Consider the following 20,261-nt stretch of genomic DNA (forward strand, 5'->3'; position numbering starts at 1 on the left):
TATCAAACTGCCATTAACAGTGGGTGCATTTTATTGTATACAAATTATACCTTTAAAAAAACCTAAGGTGATTCCAATTTTGGGACCTGAATTCCAAGTTGGAGAAGAGCCTTGTACCACCATTCTTAAGCACAGGGACCTAGTAATGAGCCCTGTTCTATTCTCCCAAGAATTAGTTCTTAGGGTGCTACTCCACCCACTGAACATCTCTTTCAAATTAAAGAACTGTGATTGTTAGATACTACAGACTGTAACCTGAATAGTGAAAGCTTTAGGGCTAAGTGCTTCTGTTCACTCAGTCCTCATAGTTGTTATCGTTTCCTTTTTACAGAAGAGAAAACTAAGTTACAAAGGGGTCACCTTGCTGTCAAGAGTCTCAAGGTATCAAGCGTCAGAGCTGGTATTTTAACTGTCAGCCTCTCTCCAGAGCCCATGCTCTTAACTAAGATACTCTACTGCCTTTTCTGAACTTAAGATGTTCAAAAGATAAACAGAGCTTCCTTCTAAATAACTGGAAAAGTTAAACAAGGGATTCCATCCAGAAAAGAACTTTTCTACAAAAAATTCTCAACACGGTATTTCCAACAAAGCTGCCAAATCACATAATAAAATTGTCTTGCGGCAAAAAACTGTACATTAACAAAATGTTTCAACATTAAATATCCATCTTAAATTTATTTCCTTAGGCTTTCAAAGCCTACATCACAAATAACAGGGTTACAAAAAAGTACCCCAGCAGCAGAGCATGTGCTCTATGGGTCCATGGAAGAAGCACCAGAGAGCCACACTCATCTGCACCATACAGGCTTAGATACACCTGCCATAAGAATATGGTAAGGATAACAATGTACATAAAACAAAAGTAGAATTTTGAACCATATGCTTAAAATAAAAACATAAAAAATGTTTAAAAAGAATGGAATTGGATCCTTGTGCTTTAGAGCAGCCATGAGCTTCAGAAGATAAAAATCTATATTCTTTTTTTTTCTTTTTTTAAGACAGAGTCTCACTCTCTTGCCTGGGCTAGAGTGCCGTGGCATCAGCCCAGCTCACAGCAACCTCAAACTCCTGGGCTCAAGCGATCCTCCTGCCTCAGCCTCCCATGTAGCTGGGACTACAGGTATGCGCCACCATGCCTGGCTAATATTTTCTATTTAGTTGTTTGGCCAATTTCTTTCTATTTTTAGTAGAGATGGGGTCTCACTCTTGCTCAGGCTGGTCTCGAACTCCTGAGTGCAAATGATCCTCCCGCCTCGGCCTCCCAGAGTGCTAGGATTACAAGCGTGAGCCACCGCGCCTGGCCAAAAATCTATATTCTTTTGCCCCTTTTTCTTGCAAGAATTCACCAGTTTTTATATGGGGACTGCTTTTTAAGGCCCAGAACATTCTCCCATAAATTTAGGAAATGATGGTCAGGATGTAAAATTAGCAAAACTGGAAAACTTAATGGAAAACATAAAAGAATAATAACCCTGAAAGATAAAGTCTGCATAGCTGGTACATTATGAAATAAATGCTTCTAACTTCAGAATTGAAGACTCTTCAATCACAGTTCACCAAACACACACAGCAGAAACGACATGGATTAGAAGCTGTCCAAGGCCAGGCACAGTGGCTCACACCTGTAATCCTAGCACTCTGGGAGGCCGAGGCGGGAGGATCGCCTGAAGTCAAGAGTTCGAGACCAGCCTGAGCAAGAGCGAGACCCCATCTCTACTAAAAAACAGAAAAAATTAGCTGAGCAACTAAAAACAAAAACAAAAAATTAGCCAGGCATGGTGGCAAGCGCCTGTAGTCCCAGCTACTCAGGAGGCTGAGGCCAGAGGTTGCAGTGAGCTATGCTGATGCCAGGGCATTCACTTTAGCCTAGCCCAGGCAACAAAGTGAGACTCTGTCCCCACCCTAAAAAAAAGTTGTCCAAGAACCCTCAAGTTATAAAAAGGTGGTGGCAGCAAGTAACAGTAGGGGGGAAAAAACCCCTACCTCACCATCTACTCTTCTGCGTTTTCTGTAGAAAATACCAGGCCAGGATACTCATGTTACCAATTAAATTAAAAAACTTCTACTAGCCAGGTGCTGAGGCATGCACATGTATTCCCAGCTTCTAGGGAGGATGAGGTGGAAAGATCACTTGAGGCCAGTTTTTAGGCTGTGATGCACTCTGATGGAGCCTGTGAATAGCCACCGCACTCCAGCCTGGACTACACAGCAAGACCCTGCCTCTTAAGTAAAATAAAATAAGCTTCCAACTATTTCCCTGATTTGTAATGAGTTCAAAATATCTGAACAGGCCCTGGATAGGCTGTGGTATCTACAGTTAACATTGCTCCCTCCCAAGCCAGTATCACTGCTGACCCCTCTGGTAAGAGGGAGGATTATCCTTTGATCTTTATTCTCTAGTTGACTCATTTTCTCTTGATAATTAGACATATCCACAGCACAGGCGATAAATTATAGATGATCAGACCATTCAATCAAAAAAATGAAAATTTAAAGATGAAGAACAGAAGAGATAAAAAGGGAACGGTCCAGAAGTAAGAGAAGTACGTATATCATACGGTGAGTTCATCTCCTTAGAGGTTAAGCAAGGGAAAGGTTTAGAAATGTAACTTCATCTAAGGAAAAATATGTCACTTGGAATAAAAAACAAAAGAAAGGAAGTCAGAAGACTATCTTATGGAGAGGTAGGAAAATAAGTACAGAGAAAAGTTCTGAAGTAAGATAAAGATCTCAAGACCTGTGGACAAGAGAATCATTAATAGTAATGATACACCCACATTTCCAGAATTTACATTAATAATAACCTCTCTTCCATGGAAAACGGGAAATGGAAAAAGAAACTTCTATTTACATACCTTACAAATGCCCTGTAGGATGCTTGGCCTGGGTGGCAGAAGTTGTACAAAGTACCTTGAACTTCTAGATGAAAGGCTATAAAACATAAAAAATATCAGGAATTATATCTATTCAATTTACAAGGAAAAAAACAAAGGACAGGATGTAAATGGGTTTGCCCAAACTTCTGTTAAGTAACTCTTCAGTGAAGAGTCCAAGAGAGGGAAAAAGTGCAGAATTTAATTTTTGACACACCATCAAATTTATCACATTTATACAACTCTTGGCCTCTTTCACTTAACACAAAATCCACAAAATCGACCTTATTTTCCAAATATTATAAATTAATGTTGCCCTTTTTAAAGCAGAAAAAAAAAATATGGAAGCTAATGAATCCTCTGTAAATTTTCCCCAACATTTTATAATAAAAATTTTCAGGCTGAGCACGATGGCTCACACCTGTAATCCTAGCACTCTGGGAGACCAAGGCGGGAGGACTGCTTGAGCTCAGGAGTTCGAGACCAGCCTAAGCAAGAGCGAGACCCCCGTCTCTACTAAAAACAGAAAGAAATTAGCCAAACAACTAAAAATAAAAAAAATTAGCCAGGCATGGTGGCGCCTGCCTATAGTCCCAGCTACCCCGGGAGGCTGGGGCAGGAAGATTGCTTGAGCCCAGGAGTTTGAGGTTGCTGTGAGCTGGGCTGATGCCATGGCACTCTAGCCCAGGCAAGAGAGTGAGACTCTGTCTCAAAAAAAATTTTCAAACATATATCAAAGTTAAAAGAATTTTACAGTGACCACCTGTATCCTTACCACCTGGACTACAGTAAACATTTTAATAACTTGTATCATCAAATTACAAAATTACATTTCCTTTTTAACACAGGTATTACAAAGAAATTACAGACTGAGGCTGGGCACAGTGGCTCACGCCTGTAATTCTAACAGCCTGGGAGGCTGAGGCAGGAGGATCACTTGAGCTCAGGAGTTCGAGACCAGTCTGAGCAACAGTGAGACACTGTCTCTTAAAAAAAAAAAAAAAAAGAAAGAAAGAAAAAAAAAGAACTTACAGACTGAAAAGCAACTGTCAGAAAACTAATGGCTTCAAATAAAACACGTTGAAGTCATTAGGTCAAGGAAATTAATAAGATTAGGAAATCTTTTTGATGTTTTTGTCAGAAATTATCAGTATTAGTTTACTAAACAAAGTCAGAATGGATCCAGATATACTCCTACTCACAGTGAGTGATTCCAGTTTGGGGTTTTTTTTAATATCAGATCATTTCATTCCCCTACTAAAAAACATGGAATGACTTCTTATTTCAGAACAAACCAAAGAACTTCCCATCTCCTAAAGGCCCTACATGATCTGGCCCCTTCTCTAATCTCATTTTATCTCCCACTTGTCCTTTCACTCCACTCCGAACTTATTTCATTGGCTGCCTGTATTTTCCTCTTTCCCTTCACTTGAAGATACTATCATAAATACACTTAAACACATTTACCCATTCTTCTAAAAAAAATCAATCTCAGTTTGGTATAAACTGCATACTGGTTGCAATTTAACAGAGTGTATTTCGTATTTTGATTATTATTAGCTATAAAAATGTATTCAGAATCATTTGGAGGAAGCACCAATAAGCTGAGACCAACACCCAGTATGAGCAGCTTCAGTGCCTGATTTTCAGATACCCAACTACCATAATTATGAGCATACAAGGCCTTCACTTAATCCAGCACCACAGATTAAAAAATGAGTCACTTGAAATAGAAACACTTAAAATAGGGATTTTACAGTAATTACCAACTTCAAACTGTCTTGGAATTTTAATTTACTAATCTCAAAAATACTTGACAGTGAGCATGTCCCCAAATAGCAGAGTATATAGTAAAATACTTTTAATAAGTTTAAAATTTAATTATATTAATGTGTAGGCTCAGGCAAACAGTTCCACTGGACAGGTACATAAAGGGATAAACTAAATGTAGGGGAGGATAAAATACTAGGGAACGTTTTAAAACTATAAACATGGCCAATTTTAAAATCCAGTGATTATGTGCCATTTATCATTAACACTAGTAGCCAAAATGCAATTAAACCCAAGGTGTTGTCTACAGAAGCCCATCAAGCTCAAATTAGGAGAGTTAACATAAATCTCTCAGCTCTAGCACAATTAAGACCAAAGTAGCAACCAACCTCCTCCTCCTCCTCCTCCTCCAGTCACCACAGGGACAGACTCCACCTGTAAAGAGCTACCTGTTTTTACTCTCCTAATAACTTACACCCCCACATAACCAGGATAAACTTTTAAAAGGAGTTAACTGACAGAAACGGACCAGGATTATGAAAATACTCCAACAATTCCACACACATGTGCATAGGGGATTGTTTACTTGATATAAGCAGTACCCCAAATCAACAGTCAAAAGGGTCCACAGTTGCCTAAAAACATCTTAGCCTGACCTAATTATGTTGGCTTTGGACCTGGGAAGTCTGGGCCTTGCTCTGGAAGTTGGTCCCTCAACAAGAACCAAACACCTAAAGCTATGACTAGGTCAGCCAGGAACCCTGTGCATTCATTTATCTCCTTCAATGGACTGCAGGACCATCCAGTTAGAGGGGAGACTGCTGTGAAAATTAATGAACTGGAATTGGATTGGCAAATGAATTTTTCAGATTCTACAAACTATGCACAATCAGCAAGGTATAAAAGAAGAAACACTGGAATAAGCTGGAAGTCCTGAATTTTACCTGACTCTAGGCCAGCTATTTGGGAATACATGAAGAAAACCTAACAGAGAAAAAAATAGTTCTGGTCTACTTCTGACTAGACATATGATGTTGGGAAATTTATTTAAGTCTCTGGAACTCAGTTTCCTCGACTGCAAATGGATTGGATTACCAGTCCTGAAGGACCTTTTACATATAAAATTCTGGATCTATGAAGAAATAGGTCAATAACTATACAGTATTTCTATTCACTTCTTCCTTCCAGCACAGGTTTTTATGAGAACAAAGGGTGTAAGTCTAGCACTAGACTTTGACTCAAAATAAGTTGCACCTTACCCATTTTATGTCCCCAAGAGCCATCAGTGCTCTACAAAAGCAGATGGAACGAATCAAGACAATTTATCAAGAGATCCTTCAATTAAGCCATTCTTTACAATTAAGAACTAGTCTAGTGTTTTCAGTGCAAACAACGTCACTTGTGCCAAATGCTCAAAAAAATTTCCCCAATGATCTAGCCATATCTAAAGTAACAATCATCCACATGGTACACATTACACTTCTGGGTGTGTGACACTAAGTGGTTGAAAATTTCTCACTGCATACATTTTAAAGTGGGTTTTTTTGGTTTTTTAAGTATTTTTTCCCCTTTAAATTTCGCAGAGAGGAGTATAATCTGATTACACACCTGCAAGAAACATTTCAAAAGACTGTCTTAAAAACAAGAACCAAACAAGTCACCAACAAAAGTTTTAAAATTAGAACTACTAAAAAACACAAGTGGGACCAACTCTGAGGTAAAACGGATGCCAATTTTCTACCATAATATGGTTTTTGGCCAAATCAATTTGGATGAAAGTGTGCTATTTAATGAAGACGACCTGTTACTGTGGATCCAGTAAGTACAGATGTTTAGGTGCTTCCTAATAAAGGTAGTAATTTAGACTAAGCAAAACTCTATTCTCATGCAACATCGCTTAAATCATTACAGCGCTTTTTTATTTTCAACTGAAAAATACCCTTTTCTTCAATACAGACGGTGCTAAGATTTCAACACAATCGTTTACTTACACAATCTCCAAGAGTACTGCATTAAAAGAAGAAAACCTACCCAAAGCATAACTGGACTTCAATCCGTATTAGACGGTGTCTCTAATTAAAGTCTCACATTAAATGCAAAAGGCAAAATGGAGTTGTAAAGAGTTTCTTTCCCATTTCAACTCTGACAGCCACGCGCGCTTTGCAGCGGACGGCTACAGTGCGCGGTCGCGGGGCCCGGCTCGGAGCCCCCGCCCTGCCCAGCGCTGCTGGGAGAGAGGAAGCGCCGGGGACCGCGGGCGGGCGGCTTGGGCTCCACCAGGCCGGTCGGGCGGGGGAAGGGGCACTGAGGGCGAGGCGACTGGGCGCGCTTCCGGGGACTGCGCGGGCGGGGCCGCCGCCTCGGGGCGCAGGGCCCCAGGCCGGGCGAGGAGTCAGGATCTGGGGCCAGGGGCGGCCGGCCGGGAGCAGCAGGTGGGGCGCGGCCGCGGCGGGGCGGCAGGAGGGTGGCCGGAAGAGTGCCGGGCGGGCGGGCCCGGGGCGCCTCGGCGCTAGGAGGGAACCTTCCCGCTCACCTCAGGCGACGACTCCGAGTCTGGCCTCTTCCTACCAAGAACTCCTGTCCGCCAGTCGCAAGCTCGGAGACAAGAACCGGTAGCAGATGAGGCGACCGTGGACTACCGAGAGAACCGACGGAGGACCGCAGGCGGCAGGCGGGGAGCGCGAGCGAGCGAGGGCGGGCAGCGGCGGGAGGGCGGGGAGCGACGTGCGCGCCCCCGACTACCCAGCGGGCTCGAGCCGGCCACAGTCGCGGCCCCGCGCACGCGCGCACCCACAGCTCAGCCACGATTGCCCAGGAGCGCGTCCACGCCCTAAAAGCTAGATGTTTAACCAATCATTGCAGCCGCGTAGGGCATCACGGGAACTTCGGGGCTATAAAAGACCTGGTTGCTATTTTATGCTCCCCGAGTCACTCATCCTTTAAGTAAGTAGGGTGGGGCTAGGTGCGCGTGCGCGCTTTTAATACTCCTCCCTAAACTGCCAACTCTTCGCGCAAGCGAGGTGCGCCCTCCCTGCCAGGGTTTGCGCGTGCGCACTAACGAGCCTGGCCCTGGAAACCCGCACGCCTGCGTGGTGGTGACTACGGTGACGGTACCCCTGGGCAGGGCGCAGGCCAGTCATGGCGGAGCCCTGGTCGGGGCAGTCCTTGCAAACTCTGCCGGCCACGGTGTTAGGGGCGCTGGGCGCTCTAGGCAGCGAGTTCTTGCGGGAATGGGAAGCGCAGGACATGCGCGTAACCCTCTTCAAGTTGCTGCTGCTGTGGTTGGTGCTAAGTCTCCTGGGCATCCAGCTGGCGTGGGGGTTCTACGGGAACACGGTGACCGGGTTGTATCACCGCCCAGGTGAGGGTCCCTACGAACCTCCGTGGGTTGACTGCCCCCACCCCCACCAGACTGTACCATTGGGTTCCCCAGAATCCCCCAAGAGCCTCATCAGAACTTAACGTTGTACCCGCACCCATGCCACCATACCATTTTATACCAGAATCCCCACCAGTCTTCCCATCACATTGTAACCGTTCCTCAAAACCCTCACCAGACGATACCACTAGTCCCTAGGACCCTCACCAGACTTCCCACCAAGCAGTACCAGAGGCCCCCTAACCTGAACTGGCCTGATACCTGCTCAGATCCCCAACCCCAGCCTGCCGCAGCTCTGGATGTGTTCTTGCCTCCAGGTCTGGGCAGTCAGAACGGATCCACACCTGATGGCTCCACGCATTTCCCTTCGTGGTGAGTAAACCTGTCTCTACCCCAACCCCACACTTGGCAGTCCAAGGACACTTGTGTGCTGGTGACTGGGAGGGGAGTTATCACAATACAGGTCACCAACTTAATGGCCTTTGCAGCAAGCTTTAAGTCTGCACGTAGAGCTCAGGCTTCAAGTTGGGGTGTCGCCAATGTTTGGACAGTGCATCAGCAACTTGTGGGGTAGGGGGTTGTATTGTCATATTAAGTGGCAGGTCTTTCGGATTCCACTCCCTGCAAACCCCTTAGCTGGGAAGGCAGGAACCTCTGTCCCTAGCACACTGTCTGACCTCATGAGGGTTAGCCTCTTCATCTGTAAAACATGAACTCACTAATTGGGGCATTCATTCAGCTAATCTCTGAGCTCCTGCCACATGGCAGGGGCTGCAGTAGCCCCAGAGAACATGAACAACCCAGGCCCTACTTGCAGGGGGAGCCAGAGATTTATGCGGGGAAGATAGCAGTGCAGAGGCAAGGGTGGTCAGGGAATGCTTTTCCCAAGAAAGACACCTAAGTTGAGGTCAAAGGCCATGGGGTGGCAAAATGTACCAGGCAAAGGGAATGGATAGAACAAGACCAAGGGGCAAGGACGAGGGTGACATATTGGAAGAATAGATGAGGCTGTGATGCTTGAGCTTATGCATGGGAACATGTTGGGCCCAGGGAGCCACTGAAGGACTGACTCAGCAAGGCTGGCTGTGGCCTGATCTAATTTGCCTTGATAACTGCCTGCTTCATGGCAAGTAGATAAAGGGTCAAAGAGTGACGGCTAGAGGCCGCTTAGAAAGGCTGCCACTGCCCAGGTTTCTGTCTCAGGCACCCAGGGAATGATGGCAGTGCCATCGTAAGGTGGGGAACCCAGGAGGAAGAATGGGTCTGCAGGGGGAAGGTGGCGGGCCCAGGATGGACTGTGGGAGATCAGCAGAGAGGTCGAGATTGCAATGAGGCCTTACTGAGCCCAGCTCAGCCCCCAAGGGGCCGAGGAGAGCCAATCTCGGGGATTGTTCTGCTGTCCATGGAATAACCCCTCTCTCTTCTCTCTCCATCACTTTCAGGGAAATGGCAGCAAATGAACCTCTCAAAACCCACAGAGAATAAGGGAAGGCAGCAGAAGTGTCTCCAGGGCCATCACTGGGTCTGCTGGCTTCTACACTGCGTTCTGCTGCTGCCCAGACCCCAAAGAAGACTGCAGGGGGCTCAAGGTTGGGGACAAGGAGTATCCCAGTGCTTGCAGGGCTAGGCCTCCACTGCCTTTGGTCTTGCCTCCTCAACAGCTCTAGGCACTGGGAGAGTGAAGAGTTTGCCTCTACCCTTATCTGGGTACCTTAAGGAAAGAAGTTTTGTTCTTCCTTGCTCAGGAGTCAGAGCTCAGGAGAAGCCTCTGGGTTGGGGAGGCCAACAGTCCCTTTTTTGTCTTGATTCCTTCCTGTCCCTCTCCCTATCCCCCTGGGATGTGATCCCATAAAGATCTGTCCCTATGAGAGGAAGCCTGAGGTTTACCAGCTGTGGGATTTGTAAGGGAAGTTTGTTTTCCCTGAAGCCCTGAGTTTCCTGAATTTCTTTGGTTTTGCTTTGTTGGCAAGGAGCCAGGGAATCCTGGCCTGGGCCAGGCCTTATACTCTATGGTTACTTAGCTGACAATTCAGGTATAAGGCAGGGTGTTCCTGCTGGCACCATCTAGACAGAGGCACCAAACACTCACCTCCCTGGCCCAGCCAGACCTCTCCAGGTATTAGCCAAGCAAAAGAAAATTGTTATCTCCCAACTGTCCTATTAATATTCCTCTTAGTCCTTCTTAGGGGTAAGCTGGGTGCCTGAAAGAGGCAGAGCCCACCAGCTAAGCCCTTGGGGTAGCCCCCACTGCTTAAGTACCCAGGGGGTCTTGGGTCTGTACCTTGCGCTCATAGGGAGGTACTAAGCAGTTAGTGCAAAATGGCTCCATCATGCCCTACAGCCTCATCATTTCCCATCCAGACCTGGTACAGAGAGGGGTCTCAACCTAATAGCCTACAGGCTCAGCTCCTCCCCACTAGCACCATCTGAGCCTCCAGGAACCCTCAACAGGAAAGCCACAGGCCAGGCAAGCCCTGCCACCTTTACAATGGGCATGGGGAGCTTCCCAAGGTGTAGGTAACAAATGCCCCCACAGAAACACCAGTTCCTGAAAACATTTTGGCCCTGGACCCACCTGCTTCCCTGACGGCCATACTTCTGTCTCCCTCTGCTGGGCCACCAGCTACCTTAATGTCCTACTGCCTGCTTCCTCTCTGTTGGATGTCACATTTCCAGCTGGCTGCCTTCACCTAGGCCATCTTTGTGGCAGAGGTGCACTGGAAGTGGGGCAGCAGTGAGCTCATGTACATGTCCCCACTCCAGAGATGTCTTCTGGCTGGCAGGATGATGGTCTTCACAGCCCCAGGCCTACGCACTAATACCACCACACACAGAATCAGGGGTACATTTCACCCCAGGCTCAACTGAGGATGTGGCTTATTAAACATGGAAGTGCATCAGTTGTGTGGTTATTTAGACAGGATAAGGGTATGCACGCAAGTGTGGCAACTGGAGAGGGAACATTCTGGAAGCTGTTGCCCCTCAGGACCCAGATGCAACAACTTGCAGAGATGGAGAGGCGATGCCAGCTTCATGGAGGAGCACTGATGGGGTGCCCAACAGGGGCAATATCCCCATTAGTTCTTATAGACCTGGCCCCTCTCAAGGGAACCTATTCTAGCCTATCTTGGAGGCCAGGAAGGCAGGCTTTGTGTTGGCACTTCAGGAGCCCTGTGGACAAAGAACAATGAAGCTAGAGACTATGGCAAACAAGAAGGAAGTTCATTTAATATTTTTTCAGGATTCCAGTCCAGTAATGGGCCCCTGGGGTGAAGGTCAGCCCAGGGTAAGGCAAGTCCAGGAGGAGGCCCAGCCTGCCTTACAGCAGCCCTGGGGCTCAGAATAGGTGGTGAGCAGCAGGCTAGGCCTACTTGGGAATGTGGAAGGGTGAGTTCATGTTCCCTCAGCCATCCCCAAGTTTACACACAGGCACAGGAGCCGTACGGAGCCAACCCTCGGTGAGTCAGGAATCATTCCTGCCCAGGGAGAGGCAGCAGTTTGCATTCATGGAAAGCAAACTGGAGAGGGTAGCCTAAACCCACACTGCCCATGGTAATAACCCTTGCAATGTGAGAAACCATAGTGAGGTAGGTTGGGCAGGTTTTATCTTCCCCACAAAAGTGAGACTTCGCTTCACAATCAGCACCTGGCAGAGTGGGAGAGATGGCAGAACCAGTGCTTCTCATTGTCCTCCAGCAGGGAGGAGTAGGGTCAGTGGGACTGTGGACTGAAAACAGGACATTGGGTAAGGTTGATCCATCACTCAGAAATGGGGTCCTAAAGTTGGAGTGGCATGGGTTGGGTGGGACAAATAGGTAGTATAGGCCCCTCAATAGCGAGCTTCTACTCTAGCTGCCCACCCCAGTGGGTTCTGCGTCAGCTTCCTCACTAACCCCTTGAAGGATGCCTTCCAGAGCAAGACTCCTGTAGGGGAGGGCCCTGCCCTGAGCCATCCTCACTTTAAAGTGTAGTAGTTTGTGGGTACAAAGGGCATCCTGCTGACCACAGCCATCTGCTGCTTCCGCCGCACCTCTACCAGCAGCAGTGTCCCTGGCTGACTATACTCATAGGGCACGTAACCCATGGCCACGTTCCTCTTCAGGCAGGGTGAAGGGCAGCCACTGGTCACAGTACCTGTCCAGGCATAGGCCATGTGTTAGCAGCACCCTGTCAGCCCAGTGCTCCCACCCTTCTGGGGAAGAGACAAAGACTCCCCAGCTTCCTTGGTCCACCTACCAATCACAGTACCCTCTGTGCTCAGGATGGGACTGTGTGCGCGCATGGGGGCCCCCTCACACATCAGCCCCACACGCCTCCGCTGCACCTTGCTCTTCAGCTGGGGAACAATGACTTTGGCTCCAGGGAAGTCCATAGCAGCTCGGCGGCGCTTTCCTGGAACATGACACATCAGATATAAGCCACAACCCATAAAAGCCCTGGCTGCAGGAGGTCCTAGCTACCAGGACCCCAAGTGACATCTAACCAGCATCAAGTTCCCTTAACTTGGGCTACCCCAGGCTCTATTCCTCCCCTGCACTGCATTCAGTCAGCCAAGCACCTCTGACCCCCTAGAGGCCATGCTGCCTACCTGCTGAGGGTCCTCAGTTTCTAATGGTTGCCCACAGTGACACCTTCATAGAACCAAGGTTCAGGAAAGCTGAGTCACTTGCTCCAGGATATACAATATTAAGAGCAGTCCTGAGCTGGCTGGTCTCATTAAAGTTCACTCCAACCTCAGGACCCCATCCTTCAGTGCTAGCCCAGCTCACCCAATGTCCAACCAAGGCTGCCCTCCACAGGTGTGGTGCGTTCATCAATGTCCTTCCCATACAGGCAGAGGCCGGCCTCCAGGCGCAGGCTGTCCCTGGCCGCCAGCCCTGCCAGTTTCACTTCTGGGTTTTCCAGCAGAGCTGTTGCCAGGTGGACTGCCCCTGCTGCTGGCACCGAGATCTGCACAGGACACCAGAAAGCAGGTGGGCAGCTTTCCCCTCCTTTTGTGCCCTGTACCACCCCACACCCACTTACTGACACACCTCTACACCATCCTCTCCTGTGTAGCCACAGCGGGTCACACGGCAGCTGGACACGCCGAATACTTCCATCACAGCACTGGTCATGAAGGGCAGTTTCCGCAGGTCATCTGCTACGCCAGCCTGCAGCACCTGGGCCGCAGTGGGTCCTAGGCCCAGGGAGCCAGTGACCAGGCATCCAGGTCCCAGCACCCCTCAAAGCTAGACTACAGGCCTTTCTCAGCGACCAGAACAAGCCCTGAGCAAGTCTTACACTGCAAGTAGGAGACAATGCCCTTGTCCCTAGCCTTGTGGTAGGTGGGGGGAGGGCAAGATAGAATAATAGAATAATGGCACACAAATATCACACCATCCAAACCTTCCTCTTGGTTTGACCTTTGTGCTAGGCAGTTGATAAAGCTAGGAAGGCAAAGGTCAGCTCTTTAACCCCAGCCCAGCCCTCTCACCTTGCAGGGCTAGCAGGGCATTATCCACCACCTCCAGACCCACATCACTGCCCTTGTTCTGAAACTCCCTGACCTTGTTCTGAAAAGAAAGAAATACCACATCAGTCTCTGGGACCACTTACTGAGCACCTGCTATGAGATGGACATGGCAGAGCTGGGTAATAGAATAGTGGGTTGGTTCCCATCTTACAAGGCCACATAGCTACTAAGTGCTAGGGATGACCCACGCCCAGGACTGCCACCTCACCAAAGGATGCTCACTTAAGGAGCCAGGGTCAGCTTCACCTCCCCGCCCCCACCAAACCCTGCCATGCTCCAGGGAGGGCCTACCAGTCTCATAGCTGTTCACTGACTCAAAGAGCCATTTTCTGAGCTCCTTGTCCCTTGTCTGTGCCAAGCCTGTCCTAGACAAGGATGCTGCTCTATGAACAAGGAAGACAAGGTGCATAGAACACAGAGGGGCTGTACCTGCATAAGGGCCAAGTCCTTGTCGCAGCAGCCAGCGTTGGACACCACATACAGGTACCCCTCAGAAGTGTTGGTCACAATCAAGTCATCTAAGATGCCTCCAGCCTCATTGGTAAATAGTGACAGTGTCCCCTAGCACCAAAGTGGAGCATCTTTGCCTCCAGATCCAAAAGGCCAAGGTCAAGGGCGAACCCGACATACCCCTGGACCCACTTAGCCACCACAAAACTTACCAGCCCTCATGCTAAGGGCTCAGGGTATGCAAGGTACAAGGCTGGGCCCAAGTCAAGGAGACAAAAACTTCCTCATGCACTGAGCAAGTTTTCATCCCCTCCCCACCTTGCGGGGGGCCTCCTTGATCTGGTGGAGCCTCTGTACCCCTCCCCACTCAGTATTGAGAGCCCCATCTCATGCTTAATCTGTGACATCTAGGACCTACTGCTTCATCACACCCAGGCCTGAGGCAATTCAGCTCATGCCTCAACCCCCAGGACAAAAGCTTCAAAGTCAGCCAGGGGTGTGGTGGCTCAATCCTAGCACCCTGGGAGGCCGGAGGTTGAGGTGGGAGGATCACTGAAGGTCAGGAGTTCAAGACCAGCCTGAGCAAGAGTGAGACCCTGTCTCTACTAAAAATAGAAGAAATTAATTGCACAACTAAAAATATATAGAAACAAATTAGCCGGGCATGGTGGCGCATGCCTGTTGTAGTCCCAGCTACTTGGGAGGCTGAGGCAGGAGGATCGCTTGAGCCCAGGAGTTTGAGGTTGCTGTGAGCTAAGCTGACGCCACAGCACTCTAGCCCGGGCAACACAGTGAGACTCTGTCTCAAAAAAAAAAAAAAATAAATAAATAAATATTGCCATTTGCCTCCCTACTGGGTAGATGAAGAACCTGAGGTTGAGAGGTCACATGAATCACCTGGGGATCTTATTAAAATGAATGTTCTGATTCAGCACATCTTTGAATAACAGTGCAGGTCAGAGAGCAGCACAGGAACCTTGGTTTCTGGCCTCCTAGCATGCTGTGATGAGGCCCTACCCTGCAGATCACTAGATGTCTGGAAATGACTCCGGGACTCTGTCCCCAAAACTGCAAGCCCTGAAAAGCTGTGTCTGATTCCTTTCTGTGCCGCCAAGCCTAAGGTAGGGAATCAGCCCGTTTGCTGGCTCATGACTAAGAACATTCATTGAGCGGAAATAAAAGAAGGGCCCACCTGGTTTGGCTTTAGCTCCGCAATGTCTCCAACCACTATACTCTCCATCAGCTTCACTCGGTCACTACCAAGTATCTTGGTCTGGGGAAGAGATTGAAAGCCTCAGGCCACTGCAGCAGCTGTAATCCAAAAGAACACTAGGCAAGGAGGTATCCTCCCTGCCATGCACAGCGCAATTCAGCCTGGCCTAAGTGACTGACCAGTGTTTTGGTTCTACAGGCAGCAGAGGCCCACCTTCTGATTCCCCACATCCCAACAGGGGGAGGTCAGGGTACTCGAGAGGACTTACCAACCTCCTGAAATACCCGCTTTTCCAATACCCAGCATAGTGGATAAGAGTGGGTGTCAGCCCTGGAAAACCTAGGACATTAAGCCACTTAGTGGGAGTAGACTGGAAAGATTAAAGAGGAGATGATCAGGAGACCCTCTTAGTTCATTTCCTCGGACCCATAGTCTGAACATGACACCACCAAGGCTTCTAGCTCTTCTGGGAGGGCTATCTGTAGAATCCAGCTCCCAGCAAACAAAGCCAAGGAATGCACCACTGTGACCAGGGAGGAAGGCCTGACCTGGCAGGCAGGCTGTTCCCCTGGCTTACCTGCAGCATGTGAGACACATCAAAGAGCGAGCAGTGCTGGCGTGTGTGCAGGTGTGAGTCAACGTGACTGTCTCGGTACTGCACTGGCAAACTCCAACCAGCGAACTCCACCATTTTCCCGCCGTGGGCCAGGTGGAAATCATAGAGCGGTGTCCGGCGGAGCACATCCTGCAGGCGGCCGGGCTTAGTGCCACCAGGGCCCTAGCCCCTAGCCGCCTCCCTCCCCCACCATCTAAAATCAGAACCAAAACCCAGCACCCACTATCCCACCTGTGCGCAACTGAGCTGACGACCCAGGACACAGGGGAGTTCTTGCAGGCGAAAGCCCATACGGGCCACCATGCTCACTGCCTGCCGCATCGTCGCCTGCAACCGGTGCAGACGGCGCACAGAGGCCTCCACTCAGCCGGGAACGCCGGGAGATGTAGTCCAGGCCCCCTGCTAGGACAGGTCTCTCTCTCTCTTGCGCACAAGATCACAAAAGGGGGCGGGCAGCCCCCAGGGCAGGCTGGGATTTAGAGCTGGGAGCGCAGGGACTCCAGATTGCAGGGAAACAGCCTCCAGCTCTTTCTGCTGGTTATTCAGGGCGGCTCAGGCGAACTGTAGCTGGGGGCTAGACCTCCCCCTCCAGAACTGCCCTGCCTCCAAAGGGTCAAAGTTCTGGAAAGGGCTGAAAGGCCTGAATCACACATTCAGGACCTCAAGGATGTAAGGTCAAATGGGGGGTGGGGAGGGTGGAGAGGTCACAGGAGGGTGGAGCCAGCCTGGCAGGCAGGCAACACCACAGAAGGCAACACCACAGTAGCCTTACTTCACACAGGGGTCCCCAGCTCTCCCACCAGACAGACACAGGCAGCCAACACAGTCATGCATTTCACAAATGTTTATTGATCTTGCTGCATACCAGCCCCTGTGCTGGGGACACAGCCATGACTGAAGCATGATCCATGCTACCCCAGGGTCCTCTTCACTCACAAACACACTGAGGACTCTTGCTCGCTGAACACAAGACTACGGTTATCACCCTTTCAGAAGATGCTGAGTGGGGCTAAGTAAGTGACCCTGCGGGTAAAGACACCACCTGCAAGAACTCATGGGTGAGAGCAGAGGGTGGCCACCACAAGTGGCTGAACTTCCTCCAAAAAACTGTTGGGCCACACACACGTCCAGTTGTTCAGGTCCAAAACACATTGCAGTATTGTTTCATAATAATCCCCAGGGACAACGCAAGGAAGAAACCAGAGGGAAGCAGCATTTTCTCATGAAGACCAGCCTGCATCACTCAACAGTTGGCCTGTGGTAATGGAAGACCTCAGTCTCTTAAAAGGCACCAATGAGAACCCTCACTTGGACCTACACCCCACCAAGGTTGATCTCTCATCATGCTGAGCATGACTCTTGGAAAGGGGCACTTGGGAGAAGGGACAGGGATATGCTTTGGGCTGTGTCACTTGGCAGACAGGTCCCAGGTCTCATTCTTAGGCCCCCACCTTGCCAGAGGCACCTGCCCAAGCCCAGTGGACACAAGCATTTGAACATATATCCAGGAGCCAGCTCAGGGACTGAGGGACTCAAGCTACCCAAATCCTCAATTTTGTTTCCTAGGCAAGCAGCAGAAGAGTTTAGACAGGAAATTTCTTTTTGTGGGCATAACACAAAGGGAAAGAAAGCCACTAGGGGGCACAAAGGAAGAAATGGGGTTTCTGTTTCTTCCTAAAGCTTCCCAATCTACATACGAGAATGCCATTGCAGCAATGGCCTTCCAGGTTAGATGGAGGTTTTAGTAGGTCTTTTCAGCCTAACTGCATTTAGGGTGAAGGAGCAGGCAGAAGACAGGAGTGTGAATGTTGGCAGGAGGGGCAGAGGGTCCTCGAGGATTCTTAGTAAGTAGAACTGGAGTGTTGTTAGGATAGAAGAAGAAAGAAGAACTGGGTTGCAGCCAGGTGAAGACAGAGTGCATTCCCGCCAGGAGTTCATGCTGAAGCAATACAGTAAGCCCCCAAGAATCCTGAATCTGTGAACATGGCCCAGACAGTACAGGCATGCAGGCAACACTTGGAATGCACAGGGAACACACTTCGGCCTCTGGTGGCCCAAAACAAGCCTGGGTGGGCACAGAAAGGCCAATATCTTGGCTAGGAGCAACCATTCAAGTGTAGGAGAGCAAGTTCAGGTCATAACAGCCATCCACCTGCAACACAAAAGACCATCAGGTCTGACCCGCTCAGGGCAATATAAGCCAAGCAGAGGGAAGCGATCACTCACATCAAAGCGGCCGATCCTTGTGGAGGTGTGACTGGCCCGGATCATCTCTGTCAGCGCCCACATCTGCTGCACCTCGGAGGATACCCTGCTGGGGTCTGGGAGACCCTGCTCCAGAAGGAGGGGTCAGTGGCCATGGGTCTCTCCCCAGCACTGCCCTTAGAGTTCCAGGGAGGCCAAGCTGGGCTAGGGACCCACGAGCTGAGACCAATAACATTTCCAAATGACTTGTGAAACATGAGGTTGGGGCCTGATGTTCAGTAGGCAGCCCAGCCCCATACCACAGATGCCTCAAATCCCATAGAGCACCCAAGAGGAAGATGGCACAGAGTAAACCAAAGGCCCTGGGTTCAGCCCCCAGATTCTTACAGAAAAGGGCCCACCTGGGCCTGTGCTGGACACCAGAACCATTCACATGTGGTTCTTACCCAGGGAAAGGGCTTACCTCAAGTAGGGGGACAGGTTGCTCACAGGGGACTGGGTGGGAGAGCCACTTGGGAAAGGTCATGGAGGGGCTCTGCAAAGCAAAGGCATACTGCCCTGAGTGAGGCAAAGTAGGAGAGCTCTGGGACCAGATTCTAAGGTCCTGGGAGTAGAGAGAAGGGCCTCAGAGCCTCAGACACTGGGAAAATATTGTTCAGGTGGCCCACAGAAGCCCAAGGCACCTAAGCTCTGTTATGCAGGAGGTCTCACAAACACAAGCAACAGAAGTGTCTCCTGGCACCTAAAAGCTCCAGCTCTGAAAGTGGCTAGTAGCTCCAAAAGTCAGGGGATATGAGAACATAGTCTCACCTCTCATCATGAACTTCCAGCATTCACACTCAGTTAATTTCCATGAAAGCCTCTTTCTGAGTCATACCATCCTTACCCAGCACCCACCCACAAACCCACCTCTCCCAGCCATAGTGGGAACCCTCCTGGGGAAAGGGCCAACCCACAGCTCTGAGTTAGTCACTTACCTTTGGTCCCTGCTGATAAATCTGCAGCTCCTCCACTGTGAAAGACAGCCACAGTGGTGATGGCTGCCGAAGAATCAGGCGTAGCTCCAGTACTCTGGCCATGTCACACAGCATCTGACACACACACATACAAGGACCCAGCAAGGACCCAGCTCACTGCCCAGGAGCCTCCCAACCAGCACTGAGCCAAAATGCTGCCTCCCCAGGCCTTTGGGAAGGAAAGAACAATAATCCCTCCAAGGCACTTGCTTGAAAGCCAGGCCATCCTTGCCCCTTCTTCCCTCCTGGTATACTGATCCAATTCCCAGGTCTCCTGTAAGCCCTCATCTTGATTGCCCTGGCCATACTGAGGCCCAGCTGACCTGGTGTTTGAACAGCGATACATACTCCTGGGCTCCCTCCTCACTGTGTGGGTCGGGCATCAGACAATAGTCCCGCAGACAAGTCACCCACTTGGCCGGTGTGTGCATCGAGGTATGCTGACGGACGCGGATGCTCAAAAAGGCTGTGTAGTAATTCTTAAATGTAATCTCCTGTAACTAAAGTACATACAACCCATCACGACAAATAAGACCCAGACCCAGGGCCTGAAAGGCTCAAAGGCACCATCTCCTCCTACCCTTGGAATGGACTCTTCTACTACCAACAATTTCAACAAGCATCACTGGACCCAAAGACAATGTTGCTTTCCTAGAGGTGCTCACAGTCTAAATGAGCTGGTCATGCAAACAAAACACCATCACCACTGATCTTGCCAAATGTCCAAGATGCTACTAGAGATCAGAGCCCTAATCCTCTGAGGAGGCAAAAAATGTACAAATGAGGCCTAAAGGAGAAAGAGTTTGCCAAGTGGACCAGGAAAAGTAGGGAATGTAAAAGTAGCACATACAAAGAAGTACCAGAGGGTGCAAGAACCTGGTGTACCACTGGAACAGCTAGTGATTCAGTCTAGCTACAGCAGTGGTTCTGATCATTAGACACTCATCAGAATCACCCAAGGAAATTTTTTAAAATAGAGGTGTCCAGGCTCCACCTCGTATCTACTAAGTCAGGATTTCTGAGGTCAGGCCCATTAATTAAGTTTCCCAGCTGACAGTAAAGAACAGCATGAGGGCCGAGCCTGGTGGCTCACGCCTATAATCCTAGCACTCTGGGAGTCCAAAGCAGGCAGATCCTTTGAGCTCAGGAGTTCGAGACCAGCCTGAGCAAGAGTGAGACCCCGTCTCTACTAAAAATAGAAAGAAATTAGCTGGACAACTAAAA

The 20,261-nt window shown here is 49.3% G+C and overlaps 4 protein-coding genes across 5 annotated transcripts in view; 1 reads left to right on the plus strand and 3 right to left on the minus strand.

Moving 5' to 3' along the window:
- The window catches only part of RHOA (ras homolog family member A), a 60,001-nt gene extending 52,641 nt beyond the window's left edge, over positions 1-7,360 (minus strand). The window contains exons 1-2 of the mRNA XM_012655633.1: positions 7,177-7,360; positions 2,856-2,931 (exon numbers count right to left, since the gene is read on the minus strand). The gene's annotated coding sequence lies outside the window, so the exon portion shown is untranslated. The remainder of the gene's footprint in view (positions 1-2,855; positions 2,932-7,176) is intronic.
- Positions 7,361-7,565: 205 nt separating this feature from the next.
- TCTA (T-cell leukemia translocation altered) lies at positions 7,566-10,902 on the plus strand. The gene is made up of 3 exons (XM_012655753.1): positions 7,566-8,004; positions 8,340-8,394; positions 9,465-10,902. The coding sequence occupies exons 1-3, from the start codon at positions 7,782-7,784 to the stop codon at positions 9,505-9,507; spliced, it is 321 nt and encodes a 106-aa protein (XP_012511207.1). The 5' UTR covers positions 7,566-7,781; the 3' UTR covers positions 9,508-10,902.
- A 329-nt stretch (positions 10,903-11,231) lies between these two features.
- AMT (aminomethyltransferase) lies at positions 11,232-16,534 on the minus strand. 2 transcript variants are annotated; one of them, XM_012655923.1, is made up of 10 exons: positions 16,048-16,534; positions 15,778-15,945; positions 15,180-15,260; positions 13,967-14,098; positions 13,499-13,577; positions 13,056-13,201; positions 12,792-12,972; positions 12,259-12,414; positions 11,982-12,156; positions 11,232-11,498 (listed from the first exon to the last, which is right to left on the minus strand). In XM_012655923.1, exons 1-10 carry the CDS (start codon positions 16,135-16,137, stop codon positions 11,486-11,488), a joined length of 1,221 nt encoding a protein of 406 aa, XP_012511377.1. In that variant the 5' UTR covers positions 16,138-16,534; the 3' UTR covers positions 11,232-11,485. The 2 variants fall into 2 exon arrangements, with proteins under 2 accessions (XP_012511377.1, XP_012511303.1); XM_012655849.1 differs by having other exon boundaries at positions 11,232-11,749.
- Positions 16,535-17,466: 932 nt separating this feature from the next.
- NICN1 (nicolin 1) overlaps positions 17,467-20,261 on the minus strand; it is a 7,243-nt gene continuing 4,448 nt past the window's right edge. Inside the window, exons 2-6 of the mRNA XM_012656029.1 lie at positions 19,361-19,537; positions 18,999-19,112; positions 18,485-18,556; positions 18,043-18,147; positions 17,467-17,968 (exon numbers count right to left, since the gene is read on the minus strand). Coding sequence (XP_012511483.1) covers positions 17,927-17,968; positions 18,043-18,147; positions 18,485-18,556; positions 18,999-19,112; positions 19,361-19,537 — 510 coding nt within the window. The 3' untranslated portion in view covers positions 17,467-17,926. The remainder of the gene's footprint in view (positions 17,969-18,042; positions 18,148-18,484; positions 18,557-18,998; positions 19,113-19,360; positions 19,538-20,261) is intronic.

This window comes from Propithecus coquereli, unplaced genomic scaffold (assembly GCF_000956105.1).
Source record: "Propithecus coquereli isolate 6110/MARCELLA unplaced genomic scaffold, Pcoq_1.0 Scaffold1, whole genome shotgun sequence".
NCBI classification, from domain to species: Eukaryota; Metazoa; Chordata; class Mammalia; order Primates; family Indriidae; genus Propithecus; species Propithecus coquereli.